This window comes from Gavia stellata, chromosome 17 (assembly GCF_030936135.1).
Source record: "Gavia stellata isolate bGavSte3 chromosome 17, bGavSte3.hap2, whole genome shotgun sequence".
NCBI lineage: Eukaryota > Metazoa > Chordata > Aves > Gaviiformes > Gaviidae > Gavia > Gavia stellata.
The window spans coordinates 11,213,093-11,234,699 of record NC_082610.1 but is presented as its reverse complement, the minus strand read 5'-3'; the positions used below and the strand labels follow the sequence as shown (position 1 = coordinate 11,234,699).

The window sequence follows — 21,607 nt, the reverse complement described above, 5'->3', positions numbered from 1 at the left end:
AAAAACCCAAAAAATCTTTGCTTAATACTGCTTGTGTTCCTTCATTCTAAGTCACGTACCTAAATATTAGCACTTATTAATATAGTACTTCTGGATGAGGAAGCCCACTTTACCAGATAGTAACAGTCTGTTGTTTACTTATTTTACCTAAGATATCCACCTAGTTAACTTGGTTGCATTAAGAGGCTTTCCTTTTCTATTCTGTGATCATACGTGATTGGCAGTGACTAGGACTCCAAGTGCTGCTGTAATACAAACAATCTATAACAACCCATCTTTTCCTAAACTTGTTTCTGTATGCTTGAAAGCAGCAGAATTTTTATGGCTGATTGTTTTCTTTGGGAACACTATAAATCAGTAAAATACCACAATTGGAAGTTTAAACTGTTATTTACATTTTTGTTACCTAACTTTAAAAATGCTTGTCATAAGACAGAATCCAAAATATTTCTAAACCTGTAAACACGAAGAAAAATCTGTCATTGTTTGTGAGTCAGTCGCAGTTCTGTGTTCTCATTTTACAGTGTAATATGAAAGGCAAACTTCTCTTAGATCTAAATGATAGAGCTCTTATCTCAGTGCTCCCTGTCCTGCAGGCAGAGCCTTAGCAGCAGACCATGTTTAGTCCAGCCTGATTTAAAATCAGCAGAATTTGTCTGGATAAACAAGTGGGCAGTAGTTTGCTTTCCCAGAGCTTCCTGCGTGTTGGCAGAGCAGACTGTGAGAATTCAGGTCTACCATGCATGTCTGAGAGGAGGTTTTGCCTTGAGGTAGTTTGAGTGTTAGCCTCCGTGCTGTATTTTTTTTTTCCTGCATGGTTTGCTATTTTTGCATTTTCTGTGTGGCTTTTTAAGTTTTTAGTTATGTGCTTGTAGCTGCAGTTATTTAACATCATTTGTTGTGCCAAATGTTTTAAGACTCCGTGTAATTGTCATATTAAAGGATCAGACAGCAAAGGACAAAGCACTCCAGCACATGGCAGCAATGTCATCAGCTCAGATAGTCTCAGCTACTGCTATTCACAACAAGCTGGGCCTGCCAGGAATTCCCCGTCCTACATTTCCTGGGGCACCTGGGGTAAGTTGTTAGCTGAGTCCCAAAAAAATCCCTGTATTCTGTAACAATGTTCAGTAGAAAACTAAGGCTGAATGAATGAATTAATGCTTTCACTTGTGTTTGCAAAAGGAATCATGCTTGTTCAGAAATATCCAAAATCTTTCAACAAAGAAAACAATTGTGGGTCTGTTTGTTTGTTTTTCCTCTTTCAGTTTTGGCCAGGCATGATTCAAACGGGGCAGCCTGGATCCTCGCAAGAGTAAGTCTGAAAATTAAAATATGCTTCTATATGCAGTGTGGGACTGGCTTGTGCACTTTGCTGCCAGAGGATATCAATGAGGCCAGAACCTGCAAATTTTTCTAAAAAGGAGGAAAAGGTAGTTGTAGAGAAAGGAAGAGCCTTTACAGTGATGTGAACTCACATTCAGAAAGTTATAAGGGATCCCAGACCTCAAAGTTGAAGCTGAATACCTAATGGACACACTCCTTTTTCTCCCATTGCATGGTGAGATGCAATGATAATGCCAGGGAAGCAGCTGGTAAGGTTGTGGCTGTGAATAAGTTTCCAGCACAAATACTTCCATCCTCTTTTAAATATATGAGCAATACTGGAGGCAAGAGGGATGTATTTTGCTGCAGGGCCAGAGATGACCGCATGAGGCCCATTAGTGGTCAGTGGGGTTACTTCCCTTCAGCACCATGGTAGCAACAGCACCATATGGAGAAGAAAGCCTTTGCCCCCGTCAGGTGTTAGGTTTTCAGCCCTGCGGTGGTCTCTGGAGCAATGTTTCACAGCCTTATTTTACAGTTTCTCCCCACCATATTCTCTTGAGATCCATGGGAGTCTTTGTGCCCCTGTAGTTCAGTGTCCTCTGGATTTATTGGGAGTCAAAGCAATCACCATCCATGTCTGCTGTGACACTTGCGACGGGTGGGTCAGGTTTCATGCTGGGTGACTGAGCGCAGATAAGCTCCTCGCTTTAAGATGTTGGGTGTAATTCTCATTCCCCTCTATTACCTCTTTACTGTCTATCTGTTAAATATGCTATGCAAGGAAGAGGTATGTTTGTGGGTAAAGGTCATTAACCATGTATTTTCTTATACTATGTGACTCTAAAGGAATTTACTGTGGATGGCATGGTGTATGATTTTTGTGTAACTCTTTATTCCAGCGTAAAGCCATTCGTTCAGCAGGCCTATCCTATACAGCCATCAGTCACAGCTCCCATTTCAGGTAATTCTTCCATTTATACTCTCCTTTAAAAAGACTTGAATTGTGTACTGAATGTGATATATTAATTCCTGAGATGCACAGAGCCACTACTCCTTATCTAACATTCCCTGTAGCCAAACCAAACACTAGTCCCCGTGTCCTATTACCTGATTATATATGAGGGAAAATCATTGGATTTGGGATTTTTTGGGGGTTTTTTACATTTTAGGTAGGAAGCACTAATACATATGCAAGGATTTGTGATATGTGATCTCCAGTCAGCATTCCATGTTGTAGGAAAATGCTTTGTAAAAAATGAGTAATAGGACACATGTTTCTTTTTTAATAGCCGAATCTCACTTCCATCTGTAACGAGAATATGCCTTAATTTATTTTAAACTGAGGCTAAAAACTCTTCCAAAACCATATATGTTTAGCCTTAAGCATAAAACATCTCTGTGTATCTGGTTGTTGATAACTCTTCCCCTCCCGAAGGTCCTGCTCTGACTGGTACCACTTTGATAAGTACCTAATGTTTTTTCTGACTTCTATTGCTCAAACTGATCAAGCCCTTCCCATGGCTACTTATGTACTCCTTTTCCCAAGTTGGTTTCATGGCTAATTTCAGGAAAGATCATTATCTCTTTGCAGATGATAACTAACTTTACATCTCCCTTGCCAAATGGTATCATGCTTCTGACTCTGTTTGAACTGCAATTTTCTGACTCTTACCCAGTTTATTACGATTTTCTAACTTGCTGCTATATAATGCTTAAAACTAAGGCTATCTTTCTGCATCCCTGATTATTTCCTTTTTCTTGATATTCCTAATTTGTAGCATTATTTTCTAAGGCAGACATTTTGAATTGTCTTCATTTATTCTTCCATGTTTTCTCTCAGAATTGGGTTGTTAGTATTTCTAAATCAGTCAAAACTTCATTAGAATTCCTGTTCATGTCTAACCAGTCACATTTGTAATTCTCTATTTCATACAAGCCTCACACCTTCATTGCCTAAATTTGAGGGTTGGAGTCAGGTACCATACTCCCATTACAGGATGTGGACACACGCTACGTGTGACCTCTCCCTAGTTCTCAACCTAGTTCAGCATTATCTTTGTTTCCTAGCCTTTGGTGCCTCTCCCCTGCCTTTCTTGTGCCTGTGTCTCTCCCAAGATCAGTTTTGCCTTCAAGCTGCTGCCTTTCCCTTCTTCCTTTACTGTTTTGTTTCCTTCTCATCTAATTTTCCATGACGAAGAGCAAGAGAGAGCATTTATTCTTTCTCTTGAGGTGAATTAGAGATGGTGGTTAACATCCCTTCTCTCTCTAGATCATGTCATTCCCTCTTTATTATCAATTTAAAACCTTCTTTTTCTTTTTAGGGTATGATTCAGCTCTCTGCAGTAATTATTTATTATTATCTGTAATATAATGCTGCCTAAAAGCTCCAAAAGAAGTCAAAGACCCAATGTGCAAATACATAGTAAGAGACTGTCCCTACCTTGGAAACCTTGTACTCTAAATACAGGAGGGGAATTGAGAGTGGCAGAAGAAATAGGCAAAAAGAGAGGTGATTTACTTGTAACATGTGGCACATTAGGAGCCAGAAATGGAGGCCAGTCCTCTTGATTCCCAAGGCAGTAATATCTCCTGTGAGTCTTGCTGCCAGTTTCCAAGGAAGGGTCAGCTGTAAGTCTATGTGAAGTCTCTATAAATCTCTATAATCTAGTATATAATTTAAACAAAAATTCTACATTGAGTTACAGCCCCAAGGAAACAAAGAAGTAGATCTTTTATTTGCACCATTATTAGCTTGCTGGGTTGGGGCCTCTTTTTCTACATATTTTTCTGTGTTTTTCCAATTTTAACTCATTCTGAATTCATTATTTGCTAAAATTAATATAAACATCCATCGGCTACATTCATAATTCCAAATTATATTTGACTCAGAAAATATAAACTGAGGAATCATCAACTTCTTCATGAAAATGGTTCCTTTATTTTAGGATTTGAGCCTACGTCAGCTCCAGCTCCCTCGGTCCCTGCGTGGCAGGGCCGATCGATTGGTACGACCAAGCTCAGGCTGGTGGAGTTTTCAGCTTTCCTTGAACAGCAGAGGGATCCCGAATCAGTAAGTGTCACCCTCGTGTCTGCTAATCTTCAGTTTTTCTCCGTTGCTCCCTAACCTCTGAGGATGCTTTCCAGGGTTAAGCCTGATGGAATACACCTGGTGTTTCTGCAGTCGCTACTGCTCAGTGTAATATTCCTTTCACCATAGTACTGTATTTTCCTTTCTTGCCCTCTTTTTCCCCATTTGCAGAAGTGAGAGTCCTCTCGGAAAGCAGGTGTGGTTCTCTATGGCGCGTGTCTCACTTTTGACCTAGTTTAGCAGCTGTACCAAATTGCATCGTGGTTTTACAATAATTCAGTACTTAAACTTTAAGTTAAAGCCTAATCTATTTCCTAACAGAAACAAAATTAAGGACTTGCGTAGAAACTATACCTATTATTTTAAATATCTGACATTTGGGATAGCCTCCAAGTAGCAGGATTGTCCCTTTTGCTTCTAGGCTCCCAAGCATGTGCCATTTAACTGTATCACTTTTTTTTTTTTTTTTTAACTGAGATTACCTATCTAAATGTCCAGTCATTCAGTCTTCCTTGATCTTTAATTGTGTCTTAGGGTCCAACCCAAGATTTGGGTTTTTTTTGGTTTTTTGGGTTTTTTTTAGGAAGGTTTTGGTTTTGTTTTGATTTTTAGTCTGCATACTATACTTGCAGGGGTAGTTTATGAAGTTGGCTGTAATGTTTCATTTCTCCAGTTAGCCTTGAACCTTGATACTGATCATCACATATTTACCATGAACATTTGTTAGTAGCCTAGCACTGTTTCTACTTCATCGCAAATAAATCAAAAGAGCTTCTTTCAGCTCGAACCTGAGAATTGTTGCTGAGATAATTTCTGAAAAGTAAATACTGTCATGAATGGGTGATACAGACGGGCCATTCTTGTTCAGACTCCTGGTAAAATACAGTAGCTTGGAGCAGTGAGAAGCTATCACTTGCCCTTTATAATTCAGCACTGGAAACCATAGCATTTATGGGCTCTGGCCAGGGGTGTTATCCAGGGAGTGTTTACCCTGTATACTGGAGGTTGGAGACATAGCCAGAAACCTTACAACAGAGGAATGCTCCCGGCGGAGAAACATCCCAATGAAAATATAACATATCTCAGCTAAATATGTGGCAGTGTGTTGGTTTCCTAAATGTCACGTTTTGCCAGGTTGAATTAACTTTGAGGGAGGAAATGTTTGGTAGCAGATACAGTTACCTCAGCACTTACCTGACTGTTAGATACCGAATGGTTTCCCTGGGATCCCTCTGCCTTCCTGTGGCTCTGATTCCCACGGTCTCTCGGCAGTCCTGGCTCTGGTGGGCTAAAGCTTCATCCTAGTGTCCTCCAGACTAATCCGCAGCTGGAATGCCTTCTCTGTCCCCAGCCCCGAGTAGATCCAGATGGTCGTTTGTATTTCCGATGCAGAAACACAACATCCAGGTTTTCTCATCAGGCAGCCTTATCGATATGCAGCTTTTGGAGTCCTTGGCTTGCTGACCCCATGTAACGTGTCCTGCTGATTTATGGGCTCTGCCATACCCAGATTGCTGCACACCAGGATGTTATGTGTGTGCCTCAAGGTTATCGGGAAAACAGGATGTGGCCATGTAACGCTCAGCGTTACTGTGCTGTATGTGAATGAAATGGCATTTCAGTGTATGTTGATTTACTGTTTTGCCAGTATACCACCTGATAATCCTTTTTCCATAGTTTTTTATAACACAAAACTATTTACAAAACCCATGGGCTTATATGGTGTAGATCCTCTGTGTATCTGCATGGCTTAACATAAAAGAGAGTGAACGAGAGTTCAGCAACTAAGTAACTTTTATGTCTTTCCTTCTAAGTAAAATCTCTCTCAAATCAAGTATGCTCTTAACAGATAACATGTGGTTGCCTGTCACACCGCTGGTGTCTGCGACATGAAACCAGCTGAGTGACATGAATATATTTGCAACATTACTGACAGACCAAAAATGAGGAGAAGATGCTGCTTTGGCAGGGGAAGGAGCAGCAGGTCCTGCTCCACTGTGGTGGTGCGACTCAGAGCCGGTTGTGTTCATGCACAATGTGTGGGCCGGCGGCTTGGGGACATGTTGGGGCTCTCATTTTTCAGGCAGGTGCAGGCTCTGGGGAATGCAACACATCCACTTGCATTGCAGAGGAAGAGTGGAGGCCTGAATAGAAATACATTTACCCAGGACAGCCCCGTAAATACTGTAAAGCCTTTTTTGGAGTAAACTAATATTATTTGGAATTCCTGAGAGTGCAGCGGGGCCCACCGGAGCTTGTCCCAGCTTGTGAGCATACTGCTGAGAAACCTATCTTTTAAATGTAGAGCATTTATGCAGGAGGTTTACTAGAGAAGAAAGAGCATCAAACTACCCAGACTTGTTTTTAAAAAAACAGTTACTTGCATGCTGTAACACTGCAAAAATGAGACACAAAAAAAGTCTATTCCCAGTCATGCATTAATCCCAATTTAGATCATTCTTTACACCCACGCTGCAAGCGCAGTGGGGCAGCTCTGTGCGAGGGCTGTGTGGGGACAGCCTGGACCGGCTGGGCGGGCACCGTGGGGAGCTGAGGGATGAGCTCCTGTGGGCAGCGTGTCACCGCCGCTGACCGGGAAGGGGGAGTGAAGAGAAGGGGAAGCATTGCTTAGATCAAATAAAGTTAATTTGATTATTTGGATCTTAAACAAGAGCATAGAAAAAACCCCAAGGCAGTGTGACCAGTTCCCGGGGCAAACGCAGAAAGGCACTTGCTGGAGAGGCACTGGGCAGAGGCACTGGTGCAAGCCTGTCTGCAGGCACGGCGCTGAGGGGCCCTGCCTCCTGCCAGCCTTCCCCGTCCCCAGTGCACAGACTTTTCTAGGAAGCACTAAAAGTCCTCCTTGGAGATAAGAGCCAACCCCCAGCCTCATTTAGTGCTGTTGAAGAAAATAAGAATTCTGTCTGTGGTTTTGTATATCTTTCTTCATGTTGGTGCAACATTTTATTGCAGATACGGTTTGTGCAGCATAGGAAGGATGGGGTTTTATTATTTTTTAAATAACAAAATCATCAAGCCAGGCAAGATGTGTGTTTTGCACAATGTGCATATGAAGTCATGTAGGCATGTGCTGTGGTTGCAGCATCTCCTGTAAGCCTTTGTGCCTTTGCTGACCTCAGAAACGAATATATGTATACGCTGCTATGTGAGAGCCATGTAAGAGTTCTCATGTATCTTCCAAAAAAAGATAGGTATGTGTTCATTACACTTCTTTTTACAGAAAATGACATACAGTATTATTTTGATCAAATGGGTTTCCAACATTTTATTAAAAAAAGAACATGACCTTTCCTCCCTCCCAACCTAAAACCAGCCCAGAAAGCCTCATAGTGGGGGCAAATAGACCAATTCCATCTTCAAACGTAACCTGGAAGTTTATTGAAAAAGGCCTGTTTGACATGGCACCTGGGGCCACAACTCAATGATCCTGGGAGGCCCCTTGCAGTCTATATTACTGTACAGCAATTAGAAATTTAGGTCTGTTTGCCCATGGTGACTCCCAGCGACTTCAATGGGGCTGTGCATGGACACAAAGGTCCACTCACAGGGAGTTCATTGTAGGAGTGGGGCCTTAAACATTTCTGGGGTTCTTCCAATGGCAATTGGTGTTTAAAAGTACAAAAGCCCCTCAATGTCAGGCAGTTATGTTAATTTAGAGTAAGCATTCTGGTGGGTCAGAAATGTGCTCCGTAGAGTCCTGTCACTTGTGGAGGGCTGTTGACTTCTTTCCCTTGCCTAGCCACAAAACCGTTCAATTTACAAAAGAAAAAAAATATAGAAAGGAAACAATAAGCAACCCTCACTGTAACTCTGCATGGCAGAAGATAGTCTGGGAGACATAAGATGGCACAATTGCAAAATCTTGGAATACTGACTCTGCAGTTAAGGATGGGTAAAATTACTCCTCCTTTTACATGAAAATCAATTCAGTTTACAAATGTCAAGCTATATTTTCCTTTTGTGGTATTTTGTGCTCAAGTACAATTCCTAAATGGTGCATAGAAGCTGCCCTTGTAGGTCCAAGCATCAGCATCAGCCTACCCTATATAACTATATTCTCAACAGATTAACAAGTTTATGTACCCATCTGTTGCTTTCAAGACAGGTTTTCCTCAATGGGGGCTTTCCGTTCTTACTGTACTGGTTCTGTGAAAGTTCAGGACAAATGCTTAAACCAAGTAATCTCATGTTCCCTAACAAATATAAACTGAGTATGCAAGCAGATTAGAAGGGATCTAAGCAATTGACTGTTACACAAGTAGCAATAAAATTCAAAGACTGTAATACTGAAATTATAATAATTCCAATTATTTTATTTTTTTATATATATCTATATTCAAGCTTGCTTTCCAATCAGGAAAAAAATCCTGCCACCACCAAACAAAAAAAGTTCTTTCTTCTCTTCCTCTTCAAGTTTTCTCACTCTTGCTGACACACTCATTTCTACTGCGAGCACTTCAGGCAGCTTTACATCTAAAATATCTATATAGGGCTATAAAGAACATGGCTGATGGGCATTTTCAGTATTAATCCACCTACCCAAACTGTCAGATTGTGTTAGGCCCAAATTTCAAAATGTATTTTAAAAAGCGGTGAAGAAATAAAATATTCTTTATGTTTTAATTCAGGTTTTATTGTTGTTGTAAAAGGGCTTTGTGAGCCCAGGGAGAATTGTGCCTGAGAACCAGAAAGTGAAAGCAATTGCTCAAGGGCCATAAAAACAGCCTGCCGTCATTAGCCAAATGCAGTAAAATTCACCAAAGTTAATCAAACCACCTAAGTGATGAAAAATATATGAGATCTTTTCGAAAGAAGCCCTCCATCTTTGAACAATATTCATTGTTACAAGCATTGCTTATCCTTTCTGTATTCCCTGTAAACAGTATAAAAAGCAGTTCAGCATTTCAGTCGTAAGGAAGTCCTTGGTTTAGTGTGTTTGTGATGTGAAAGGACGAGGAAGCAAACCCACATTTGGATGAACATCTTGGAGTGGCAGACTTGAGGTCATGGAGAGGCAGGATTTGAGGTCGTTTTAATCTAAATTCAGACAAAGTTTAACTAAATGCGAGGGTCATTTATTTTGCAGTGCAGGAGAGCTACGTGCTGGCCCTGGGAAGTGAATGTCATACTCTGTAAAATGTTCATATTCAGGTGTCCGTAGTTAGAAGTGCCAAGAAACCACTTTAAGGGGGTCCAATATTGACACAGGCTCCAATCTTGAAACCGCGGCATTGCAGTAGACCTCCCGGCTGGTGACGTCCCTGGGGGAGCACATGGAGATGTCGTGGGCAGCCTGGGCCAGCTCCCCCAGCCCAGCTGTAGGGCCAGGACATGGGCTCTTCAAGAGAGTGTCCTGGGGTGAAAACACGGTGGAGTGGGTAGAGAGACCGAGCACAATTTATTCCTCGAAGTCGGCCCATGTTAAGTGCTGAGGACAGGTGGAAAGACCGCCAGGGCCTGACTGTGCTCGCTTGCCGCTGCCTTCACACACACGCTCTCCCTTTTCACAAAACCCACCACTGCTGCTGGAAATTTTCCAGCAAAATTAGAAGTGCTGCTTTTGCACAGCCGAAGAGGAGCGCCGGCGCCAGCAGCAATGGTAGCTCCCTCTGCCGGGCCCTGCGCCTTGGCTGGTGCCCCAGCCCTGCCCCGCTCCCAGCCCACGCTCGCACAAAGCCCAGGCGCTGAAAACAGCCAGGGTAGGGGTAGCTACCTGACTTTACACAGGGCGCCGGGTCTGACCAGGGAAACGGGACACTGGGGAGGAGGGAAGGAGTGAGTGAGTGAGGTTGTGGGGTAGCTGGAGCAGAGCCCGGGTGCACAGCCTCCTGATGAGCCCAGGAGAGCCGTAAAATCAGGGGGGTCATCACAGTGGGGGGCCCTTTGCCTCCCACAGCCTTGCACAGCGCTGTGCTGTTCCTGTGGGGAGGAGGAGTGGGGGGATGCGTGGGTTGGGCTGGCATTAGCGGTGCGGTGGGTTATGGCTGTGCCTCTCCCTCGCGCTGCCTGCCCTGCCTGTGTGCTGAACCCCGAGCATCGACCCTCACGCTCACCCCAAGGGGCTCCATGCCTGGCTGAGCCTCTGCCACGCGTTTTCCCATCTTGTTCCACTGCAGCTTTCCCCACCGCTCCACCCACCCCAAAATGGTGTAGCTGGGCTGCAAAGTCGAGCTCTCAGAAGTTGGGAAATGTTCAATGTCCTTGTGCGTCTGCTCTACAATGCAGCAGTTAATTACATGCTCACATGTTTATTTGTTCCTGCTTCATTCAGTGTAGATGTAGATGGCCCTTTTTTGATAAGCAACTATTCAGTTGTTTGTTTTCTTCTTTTGTTGAAATGCATGGCCCCGTGCCCTGCTCGCCGTGCACTGTCTAACCTCTCCTCCAGTCGGAATTAATAATTCCCCCCATTTGCATTTCACAGATGTATTAGTACAGTCATTTTTTAGATGAAGGAGCATTATTACTCACATTTGACAAACAAAGAAGTTCAGGTGCAAAAGAATGAATGGGCCACTGATTTGGAGGGTCCACTTTGATTTGTCATGAGCCTGATTTTGCAGAATACTTAGCGTTATTGAGAGCTTCCTATATTCAGGCATAATTTTCCCATCTGAGCACTCAGCACTTCTGGAGTTGGGACCACAGGGTCTCAAATCAGACAGGCCAGAACTGAAGGATGCATCTTCACTGTTGCAGGAAAGCTGATGAAAATGTTGTGAGCACCTTGCCCAACCAGCAAGTCCCAGTTTCACACTGGGACTCCTGTGGCAGTAGCTGGGAAGTGCTGGGCAACATAAATGTGTCAGGGCTGGGAACTGCCCTCGCTCATCACCTACCTCCCCATTTCTGCAACCATAAAGTAGCCAAAGATCTCCTTTTACTTCACATTCCTGATTCAATCCCTGAGCAGATCTAGGCAGGATTCTGAATGGGTAGAGGTCCTTGAAAGACTAGGTTGACCGTGCAGTTGTATCGTAGCATATAAGCACAGAAAGTTCCGTTAACGTTTCACATGAAAGTGTTAAAAACCTTAATAACAGGAGTTGGTACAGACTCCAGTTATAGCATTAAAATGTTACAAATATAACTCCTAGTCTGCTTTAGTGGAGGACAACAGCAACAGGAATGAAATATTCAGTTACTAGTGTTTTGGTAGAAATAAGAAAAATTGCTGGCAGACCAAGTGATTTTCTTACATCAGCAGGAAATTAAAGAGTGTCAGATTTACAAGATACAGTGAGACAGCAGAGCTTAGGCTGGGTAGGGTACAGGTTAGAGCTGCATGCAGACTGCTGATATACTAGTGATTGTTTTTTAATCAGTCCACCCACCTGGCTCCTTTTTCCTCCAAAAGCGCAGTTGCTGCCTAGGCAGCGGTACATTTTTAAAAGATGAGTTGGACCTGTCTGTGGAGGTACAGAGGGAATCACTGCACGGTGCCAGGCACTTCAGCAGTGCTGTTTTCTCTCATTTCAGCAAAAGCTCAGGCTGTCCCACCTGCCTTCCACTCACCTGTCCCTCCAAGCTGCGGCGGTAGTCCTTGTGACCTCCAGTACAGAATATATTCAGTCCAAAGAGAGCCGAGAGTCTGTCGCTCTGTGTCAGGGAGAGAGACCTGCAGCACAGCCTTTTTAATGTACTTCTTTGGGTGGTAGAGTTTCTTTGGGCACACAAGACTACGATCCAGTCAAGTTGCCAGCCTCTCCCCATGGTATTTTCTCATCGGGATTTGTTGCTGCAAGTAATGATATAGACGGCCTCACCCTCGTGGTTGTTATGCTTGAAATTTGCAGGAACCTACAGGTCTCATGAAGCAGCCCAGCTAACAAGGTGCTGTTATTAGGCCAGGGAGGACAGACAAGGCAGCAGGGTGCTGCCACCTCCCTGTCCTGCTCAACCGTCCCATGGGTGTGCGAGGTCCAGCAAGCCACCAGCTCGCTGTCCCGTTGCAGGGCCAGGGGTGTTTGCAGAGGAGCTTACACCTCCCACACCGGTGTGGGATGACTCCCAGGTGTGCGAGTGTGATTCAGGGGAGTGAAATCACAGCTGTGCCCCTGGGTGCAGCGGGAGGGCACAGCACCCTGACTGCAAGGGTGCTGTGCCCATGAGCAAGGTCATCCCTGCAGAAGCAGCTGGTGAGGGCCCTCTCTTGGGCCTCCTGCCTTCCACCTTTCTCCGCATCCATGTCAGCCAGCCTTGGCAGGGCCAGGGAGCCACTCGCCGCCCCGTGTGCTGCTTGTTTTGGTTATGTAGGGCCACACAGCCCCAATGGACAGGAGCAGCAAGGGAGCGGGTACCCCAGCAACTCTGCATCCCCAGCTCACCTGCACCAAGAGCTGCCATCTGCATCTTGGCCACCACTGTTTAACAAAAACTTGGTCCTATACAGGCTTGTCAAGGCTTGGTGTTCGCTCCACAGGTGTGGGGAAGCACAGGGATGCAGCAGAGAGAGCTGTAGCAATTTGCAAACCTGTGTTTCACGGACCAGAAAGGCTGTTGCCTTAGAATATAAGCACAAAATTGGTGAGGAGCTGTTACAAATATATATGCTGGCTGATAAAACAAATGTAGGTGATTTGTCTTTGTTCTGCACCAGCTTAAATGCTTGCATCCCCTGCCATTGGCAATTTGTCTTGGTTCTTTTAAATTCCTAAGTGGATTATAATTTTTCTTGTGGTATTATTTGACAACAGTCATATTTCATGGCTTTATGCATTCTTTGGATAGTTAGAATTTTTTTAAGGAAAGGAGCTCAGTAAGAGGCGGCCATCTCCAGGGCATGTCGTGTAATGCGGATGCTGAAGACATAGCTGAAAATGTTCTTTGTATTTTTATGTAGTTTTTATCCTCAGAAAATACAGGATTTGACCTATGATGGTTTACAGCATCTAAAGCACATTATTACCCCAATGCTAGATGCAAATCCTTTAAATGCTGTAGCATAATACATTCCTCAGCTTCTAATGTACTTCAACGACTCTGGAATACTCAGTCTAAAAGAACAGTGAATTCTCAATATAATGAGGATGTTTTTAAGCTTTTCAGACACTAATGGGCTCAAAAATATAGGCATAAAACTTAGCTTCTTTGCTTTTAGATATGCATAAATTCCTGTCATGGAGTATGTTTGTATAAAACCGATAGGGATCATTTCAGTATCCATTTACCCCACTCCTAATATTATATTATCATTTGTTAGTTTGTAGAAATATGCCATATCCAATTAGGTTAGTAATGATTGTACTTAGCATAGAAATTGCAGCAACATAAGGAGAAAATAATCACACATTGCGATATCAAAATAAACATTTCTGTCTTAAGAATGTTGTCAGGTGATATCATACCATCTGTCCTGTACCCGCTCAGAAATTTTGCTGCAGCAGCATCTGGTACTTTGGCGAGCTCTGCAGACAACTGTGGTAGCTTTACAGCTGCCTTTAACTTTGCTTTTATATTTAAACAGTATTAAGACTTCATGGTCCATGTTCCTAGAAATGCGTTTCTTTTACTAAAGTTTGGATACTGAGCAATTTGTATATTTTTCTGGTTTGCAGAATAAGGTACAGTTTGTGAATTGTCTTGGGAATTTGTAGTTGTCAAACTGTAAAACACAGCTCTCCCTTCCTCCTCACTCCACAGCCACCTTTGGGCCTGGGAGAGAGACCCCTCCCCTTTTGGGGAGGACACTTCCCTGGGCGCAGGAGAACCTCAGCCCTCAGTTCTGGTCCTATAAAAATGTGGTTATTTGTACAACCTGGAACAACTCCAGCAGAGAAGACTGAGAGGAAACAATCCCAAAATAAATAATAACATGGTCACTAATGGTGGGGATGTTTTTTCAAGCCCTTACTCTGAACAATGGAAAGCAGAGAGATGCTTTGGGGCATCGCGCATCCCCAGGGAGAGCACAACTGCTGGGCACTCCTGGGCAGGCTACGGGGGTGCTGAGGGAAGGGAAACATTTTGGTTTAATTTTTCAGAGAAGGCTGAAGTGCTTATCTCTACCAGGGAATTCTCATCATTCTACTTGAAAAAATGGAGATGTTTGCCTGTTCAGATAGGCTTCCGTCGATAGCCACGTTCGGTGACCCAGCCCATGCCCTGTCTTCCTGCACTTCACTCCTGATAGCTTGGGAAAGCAATAGCAGCAGGATTCTGGAGTCTCTTTCTTGCGTTCTTGGCAATTCCCAGGTATATGGGGCGCTGATACATTTTACTGAGACCTAAGTTTTTCATTAGGCAGCAAGATACGTAAGATATGTTCAGCATGGCTTTTAGTTATTTACAGTACTGCAAGCTAAATATGTGACAACAGTGTCAAAAACTCAAAGGTTGGAGCCATGGTGCTTTTTCATATTATTTTGTCTGTTTTGTCATGTTAAAATGTCCTTAGTCCACTTTTGCCACTACTGCGTAAAGTAACATGTTAAATCTGACCATGGACACTGTTATGGTAGTCACTCATGGCTGTCAACCAGTACAATGATTTTCTGTATCGTGTGTAAAGGATCAGTGCGCAAGCTAGACCAGCGCTGGGTGAGGGCTAGCTGGCACACATTCATGGGCTCACTCACTCCGGCAAGCATGCATTCAGCTCCCCACTGCCCATTTATTTCTCTGCCATGCCTGTTTTCCTCTTTGAGGTAGAAACAGCTTCTGTGGATCAGCTCTGCCCCTTTTGGGCTCCACATGCACTAAGTAAAGGCTGGGCAAGTTTTCCACTTGCGCACAGAAGAAGCTGGGATGGCATTCTTTTAAAAGAGGGCTGCAAGGAAAATCCATGGAACTGGTGCTCTCAGACTTGTGCAAACACCTTAATAAAGTGTTACACTTTCCTTTTTCCTGCCACAAAATTAAAAAAGAAATACAATCCTGTAAAAAAGCACGGAACATAGCTCATTTTTGGCCCCATACACAGATGACTGTTTTCTGATTCTAAATTCAGATTTCACTGTGCTAGATGATTTTTAAATAGATTTCAATTTAATTTCCTAAGTGCAGAAATCTAGCCAGTCCATTTCCTTTTCCCCAGAGTTTTGGACATCTGCTAGGGAAGACTCTGCTTACACCAAAGGAAGGCTCTGAGTGGATGTCCAATTAATTTAGATTTGTCATTTCAATTTGCTCATTCGGCAGGTATATTGTAAACAAAATAGCTTAAATGAGCTCTGCTTTGGGGTTTTAAATATTTTATTTGTGCTTAGCTTTTGGGAATTGCCCCTTATATACAGCATCTGTTCAATATGACAGGGTTTTCTAGTGTTCGTTGACTGTGTATCAGCTTTCCTTTAATTGAGTTAGCAAAATGTTTTGTGAGCTGCATGGTTAAAAACCCCAATGTTTAATCCTGCCACTCTCAAGCTCCTTCAGTCTGCTCACATGGCACTGTGAGCTGCTGATTGACTAGCAGAGGGTCTTCGGGGTTTGTCCTTCCGCTTTCATTTCAGGTGCTGGAAGGTGCTGTCATCTTGTAGAAGTGGCAGCGCCTAAAAGACCATTTGGGACTCAGTAGGGCACTGCTGTGGACTTCACTGAGCCAAGGATTTCCCCCAGGCAGGAAAGGGCTTGCTGAGGTGATTCCCATGATTATAATGAGGTGCGATGGGATGAAGTTAAGAAATAGGAAATTGAAGCTAAATGTGTTTTGGCAGAGATGGTCATCCATAGAGCTAGCTCCCAAGGGAAGTGGTAAAAGTTTGGGTCTTTAATATTACATGGGTCAAAATACTGGAGGAGATGCAATGAGGACCACTTCTATAGTAACAGCAAGACAGAGTAACTGGCCTTCTCATTATTGTCATTGTGGAGTTAAAAGACAATCCCTTCCATCCCTTTTAGATAAGGGGCATTAGCATATGCTATAGATAGAGGTTTGGGATTTTTTAATAGACAAACAGGAGGTGTATATGCGTGGGCTCTGTGGCACTAGCAGAAATTCAGGCTCTGAGGACATGGGACATTAAAAGGCATGGTTTAAAGAGGCAGAAATAGGCTTTCCTCATAAGCATATTCATCTTATTATGCTCTGCGAAGGGCTCTTTATCACCGTGCTGCTGCTGGGTTTTTCAGTATAAATTACTCCCTTGAAGATGACCATGTTTTGTGGTTTGCAGTAGGGACATAGGTTTTTTGATGTTGACCCTTGTTCACAGGGGGCTACGACACAATCACTAACTTGTTCACAGAAATCATACTGCAGAAAATCATAGTCCCAGGAGTAATGTGCAAGTTATTTAATCCATCAAAGTGCGCTACCTTCCACAGGAGCACACGCAGACCCGCGCCTTAATAAACCTCTGTTCTTTTTGTACAGCACTGATTTTCCTGTTTCTTTCTTGCAGTACAATAAACACCTCTTCGTACACATTGGACACGCTAACCATTCTTACAGTGACCCGTTGCTTGAATCGGTGGACATTCGTCAGATTTATGACAAATTTCCTGAAAAGAAGGGCGGTCTAAAGGAATTGTTTGGGAAGGGGCCCCAAAACGCTTTCTTCCTCGTAAAATTCTGGGTGAGTAAGACATGACGTGGAGAACCTCTCTTGTCGATAAGGCCTGTGTTTAGAATTTAGCACCCTTCAACGTGCTTGTGGAAATTTCTTGTCGTCATTTAAAAGTGCAAAGCTGTGTATCCTTCAGGTAGGACGCTGGCCCGGAGCCATTCTTGTAGACAGCTCCTCAAGAAGTCTGTGTTGCAGACGACATGCAAAGGCAGATGCGTGCCTCAGCTGTGCTTGACACAGCTGCTGGGCAGGAGCAAACAGGTAACGAGAGCCCCTGTTTGTAAATGGCACCTGCCATCTAGTGGTCCGGGAAAAACCGGGGAAGCCGCAGAAACGGAGCCTGCTTTTTTCGCGTTTCACATGCTGAACTCTTGCCAAATGCAAATAGCACAAGTAGCAGTCCTGCATCAGTCCACACTTCGGCAGATAGGACCAAGTAGGATTTGAACTGAGCGTGCAGCAGGACAACTGTGAGCCTGGGAGGGTGCCAGGGTTTTTCTTAAACATTTTTTGGTTGCTAGAGCACATCTGCTTTCCCCTTGCCTTTTTGTTAGTCAGCCATGGGACTCTGCTCCAAAAGTTATATCTGTTCATATCAGTTGTGAGCAAGAGTGAAAAAAAAATTTGAAGAGAAGGCTGAGGTGTTGTATATTGATCTGGTTGTGATGAATTTCATTGATACATCAGATTTTTCTGTTGTAATTACAAAATCTCGTGTTAGCGATGCTAAAGGTTCATCAAAAAGGATCATCAAATCTCCAGGCTGGACCTTATGCTTACACTAAAGCTTTTTCTACTCATTAATTTGTTGAGGTATTTTTTGTGGTATACTCCTTTTCACAGCAACAGTTATCATCTAAACATTTGTCTTCTAAAACCTCAGTGAAAGGGGCATATTCATGATTTAATTACAGGGTGGACAGATTGAGGCTAAAACCAGAAAAGGTTGATCTGGAATCACTGCTTATGATCAGATTTCCTGGTGTTTATTGCTTTCAGTTAAAGTTTATCTATGTGACCTGAAATACTCTCCACCTTGTACATACCCCAGACTTCATATCTTGCCAAGAGTTTCTGTGGCACCAGATTTGCAACTGGAAACTGGGAATGAAGGAGACTGTCTTTCCTCAAATCTGCATGTAAAAGGGATAAACCACTGAGCAGGAGCTGTGCTGGACTGCAGAAGAAATCTGTTGAGAAATTCGTGGGGCTTAAAACTGGGCATGGGAGCTGTAGACCAAGCATTTGAGGGCTGGCTGAGCAAAGAGGCCAGGAACAGGACGCAGCAGAGAACTGGGAGCTGAAACACAGCAGGCACCAGGAGCCTGGAAAAGGCAGGTGAGAATGTAGGGTCAAAAAGAGGGAGGCAGTGGGAAGAGGGAGCATTTGGGATAAGGAGCCTGCGGGGAAACACAGGGATGAAGGCACACAGCAGAAACAGGTATGTGAGAGGTGGGAACAGGACAAGCTTAAGGGCAGAAGAAATCTGGCTGGAGAAGAACAGAGCTTGGAGGTTAGGGTCTGTGACCACTAAATACATTTCCTTGCAAAACTTGGGCTTGAACTGAGGACTGTCATCTCACCAATCCACTTTGCATAATAAATACTTGCGAAACCCACTGGCAAAGTGAATGTCAGCTCACTTGCCTGTTCTCAGTTCCCACAGAGAATGACAAGCCTCAGACTTTAGATTAGACATGGAAGCAGCAGAGATTTGTGATACAGTCATTGATGTATTGTATGTTCAGCTTTTTCTCAATGTGGAAACTGATTTTCAGGCATGCTGAATGCTTGAAGATGTATCTAAAACCAGTAGAGATCTTGTTTGGATCATTAAGGTCTGTGTTGTACTCATGACTTTGAAAATTCAAGTGCCAGCCTTCTCTACTTGATCTCCTACAAGCAGTGCACACCTTTAACACTCTTGCCTCAGTTCTCCGTCTGTAATACAGGGGTGATGCCATCCCTTCACCTCTGGTGGTCACTGAGAAATCCAACTCATGGCTGTTTATAAAGAATCAAGATAAAGCCGTGAAGAAAACCTTTATAAAATTAATAATTCTGTGATCAGCACAGGTTTTGAGTAGTGTGCAGGAAATAGGGTCTGGGCCACACTGAGTGATGAAGACAAAGAAATATTGTACAGATGCTCTGAGGGTGAGTGTGCAGTTGTGTAGCTAAAGACTGTATCATGATGCAGTTCAGCAGTCAGGATGTGCAGGCAACTTCAGTCCAACATTTCCTAATCTCACTGTGCTTTCCAACATAATGGTCTTTCAATACAATTTTGTGTTGTATTAACTTAGAGATTAAAAAACATACAGTCCCAACATCGTTCTGAGTTATACATTAAAAATGTGGTGAGAATGCCTTCCTGAGCCATGACCTTAAAATAGGCCAGTGGATTTTCTCTCTCTTTGGGTGAGTAAGGCAGAGGGAAGGTGTGCCAGGGGCAGTGTTTGGGTGTAGCGAGAGTCACTATGAATGCCCTTCTAGGACTAAACTTCACACCAGTGCCCCCCATCTAGAAATATGTATAGGAAAAACAGAAGATAGCTGTGTAATTAGTCATGAGAATTAGATCCTAAACTGTCAGCTCACTGTCCTTAATTTCTTTCACTCCAATAGGATATTTCTTCAGGAAAAAAGGACGTTGTTCCCATTTTTATGGGGAGCGTTGAGAAACTGTTCTACACAGTCATATATTACCAGTGTAAAGCTGGCAAAGGTTGCTGACAGTCTTTTTGACCCTATTAGTCTATTAATATGAAAATAGATTAATTTTTGTATTCTTGTCCTTTTCTTTTAAATTAAGTATCCACTTCTCAATCAGTATCCACTCTCATCACCTGCTACCTCTTCCTACTCTGAAAGTTCAACTTCTCCCAGGTTCTGTTCATAGTGCGTGGTTATTGCTTATTCACAACACTCTCTCGCACCCTTTATTTAACCATTTCCCCCTTCCCATCCTTTCTGTTGTCTTCTCCCTTCATTATGATTTAACCATCGATAGTTTGCTCAGTGCTGTAAGCTAGTGCATCCTAGCATCAGTGTCCCATGACAGTCCATGTTTTGGTGGAATTTGATTGTAACGTCAGTAAAAGAGGCACATGAATTTGTGTTGGGCAAATAAGTACAGGTGAGAAAGCGCTGTAAGGAGAATCAACAAAAGAAAACCAGGGAATATGAGTGAAAGAAGTCAAGGTAAACCAGAGAAAGCAAGCAGGCGGTTGTCGTGGCATGTGGAAGCTTGAAAATGAAGGTGAGGATTTGATGCCAAAAGGGGTGGTGAGCCTGTAAACAGATTTGAAGAGAAGTCGGCATGTCACTGGAGGCAGCACAAAGGGTATTTTGTTTAGACATTAAATCTAGTGTGGAAAGGAGAGATGGCAAACAGGAAGACCAGAGACAAGCACTCGCACTGAGGATCACTAAGGCAGAGAGCAGCTTAGCTGCTGGAAAGAGTAGCCGGAAAGAGTACTTCTCTTGCTCTTTCCCATTTAGTTCTGCTTGAGGCTTAGCAGCATGGTTTTCCCTGTGATAAAGGTAATAAGGTTTGATTACAAAAAAGTGGGAGGGAAAGGTCTGAGGTCTTGCAAGAAGACATTTGGCAATTGTGGAGTTGACTTTGCAAAGCATCACAGGTATGGAGTACAAAGCAAAGTGTTGCTTTGCTTTGCAGAGATTTATTGGTTCATACAGATTGTATCTCCTGTGAAATACAGCCTGATGCTGGGAATGGATGAGCTTCTGGCCTCAGTCCTAGTGACACATCTGGACGTCATACTTCTGGGCCTCTTCCTACCTAACAGTACAGGAGGTATAATAGGAAGAGACTTCTCCTTTTACACCACCTCAACCAACCAACCTTACAGCCCTGCAAAGCAGTTTCCTGGTCCTTGTCTTGCACCTTGAATGCAGTGACTTTTTTCTTCTGTTTATCCCAGGTAGTCACTGGGAATAAGAGAGTAGAACTTATTTCCTAGAACACTGATGAGGAATTCAGACAAGGCTGCAGAATATCTGCAGATGAAACCTTTCCCTGGGTGCAGGTTGAATGCACAATCCTGCTTCTGTTACCTTAGTCACTAGCAAAATAAGCCCGATCTGTATAAAACAATCACGTATGATTCATGCCATCTAATCTTAATCTGAGTAAGGTCAACACACCTGTTGGTTAGTTTGTACTTAAACTGTTTTTGTGACTTGAGAAAAGCCCCAAAGTTTTCTGGTCTTTGAAGTTCTGATTAGCCTATGTAAAAGCTACGTTGACACATGTTGCCTCTATTAGCTTCTTTTATTGGTTGAAGGTCTACTCATATTGGTATCTGATGCTATCCCCACTGATTACTCGCTACTATTCTTAAATTATCTAATACTAAATAATACATTTAGGCCTCCTGAAAGAGTTAAAACTAAATGATAGTTTGCACCTCCAGCTTTACCCCAAAACGTCTGTCTAAAACCTTATTGCTGGCCTTGCCTTCTTGGCCCACAGTGCTGACTGCCCAGCGCTCTGCCTCCCCTGGCTCTCCACTTTCTCTTGCAGGAGGTTGATGGTACGTCTGTCCCGCTCACACTACCTCCCTTTTGAATCCAGCATCTCTCAGCCACATCTCCAACAAATACCTTCATTTTGACTCTACTGTTATGATTACAT

The 21,607-nt window shown here is 43.3% G+C and overlaps 1 protein-coding gene across 1 annotated transcript in view; it reads left to right on the top strand.

Moving 5' to 3' along the window:
* Positions 1–21,607, top strand: part of TEAD1 (TEA domain transcription factor 1) — a 106,917-nt gene that overhangs the window by 70,083 nt on the left and 15,227 nt on the right. Inside the window, exons 4-8 of the mRNA XM_059825672.1 lie at positions 943–1,068; positions 1,269–1,315; positions 2,229–2,290; positions 4,275–4,399; positions 16,783–16,956. Coding sequence (XP_059681655.1) covers positions 943–1,068; positions 1,269–1,315; positions 2,229–2,290; positions 4,275–4,399; positions 16,783–16,956 — 534 coding nt within the window. The remainder of the gene's footprint in view (positions 1–942; positions 1,069–1,268; positions 1,316–2,228; positions 2,291–4,274; positions 4,400–16,782; positions 16,957–21,607) is intronic.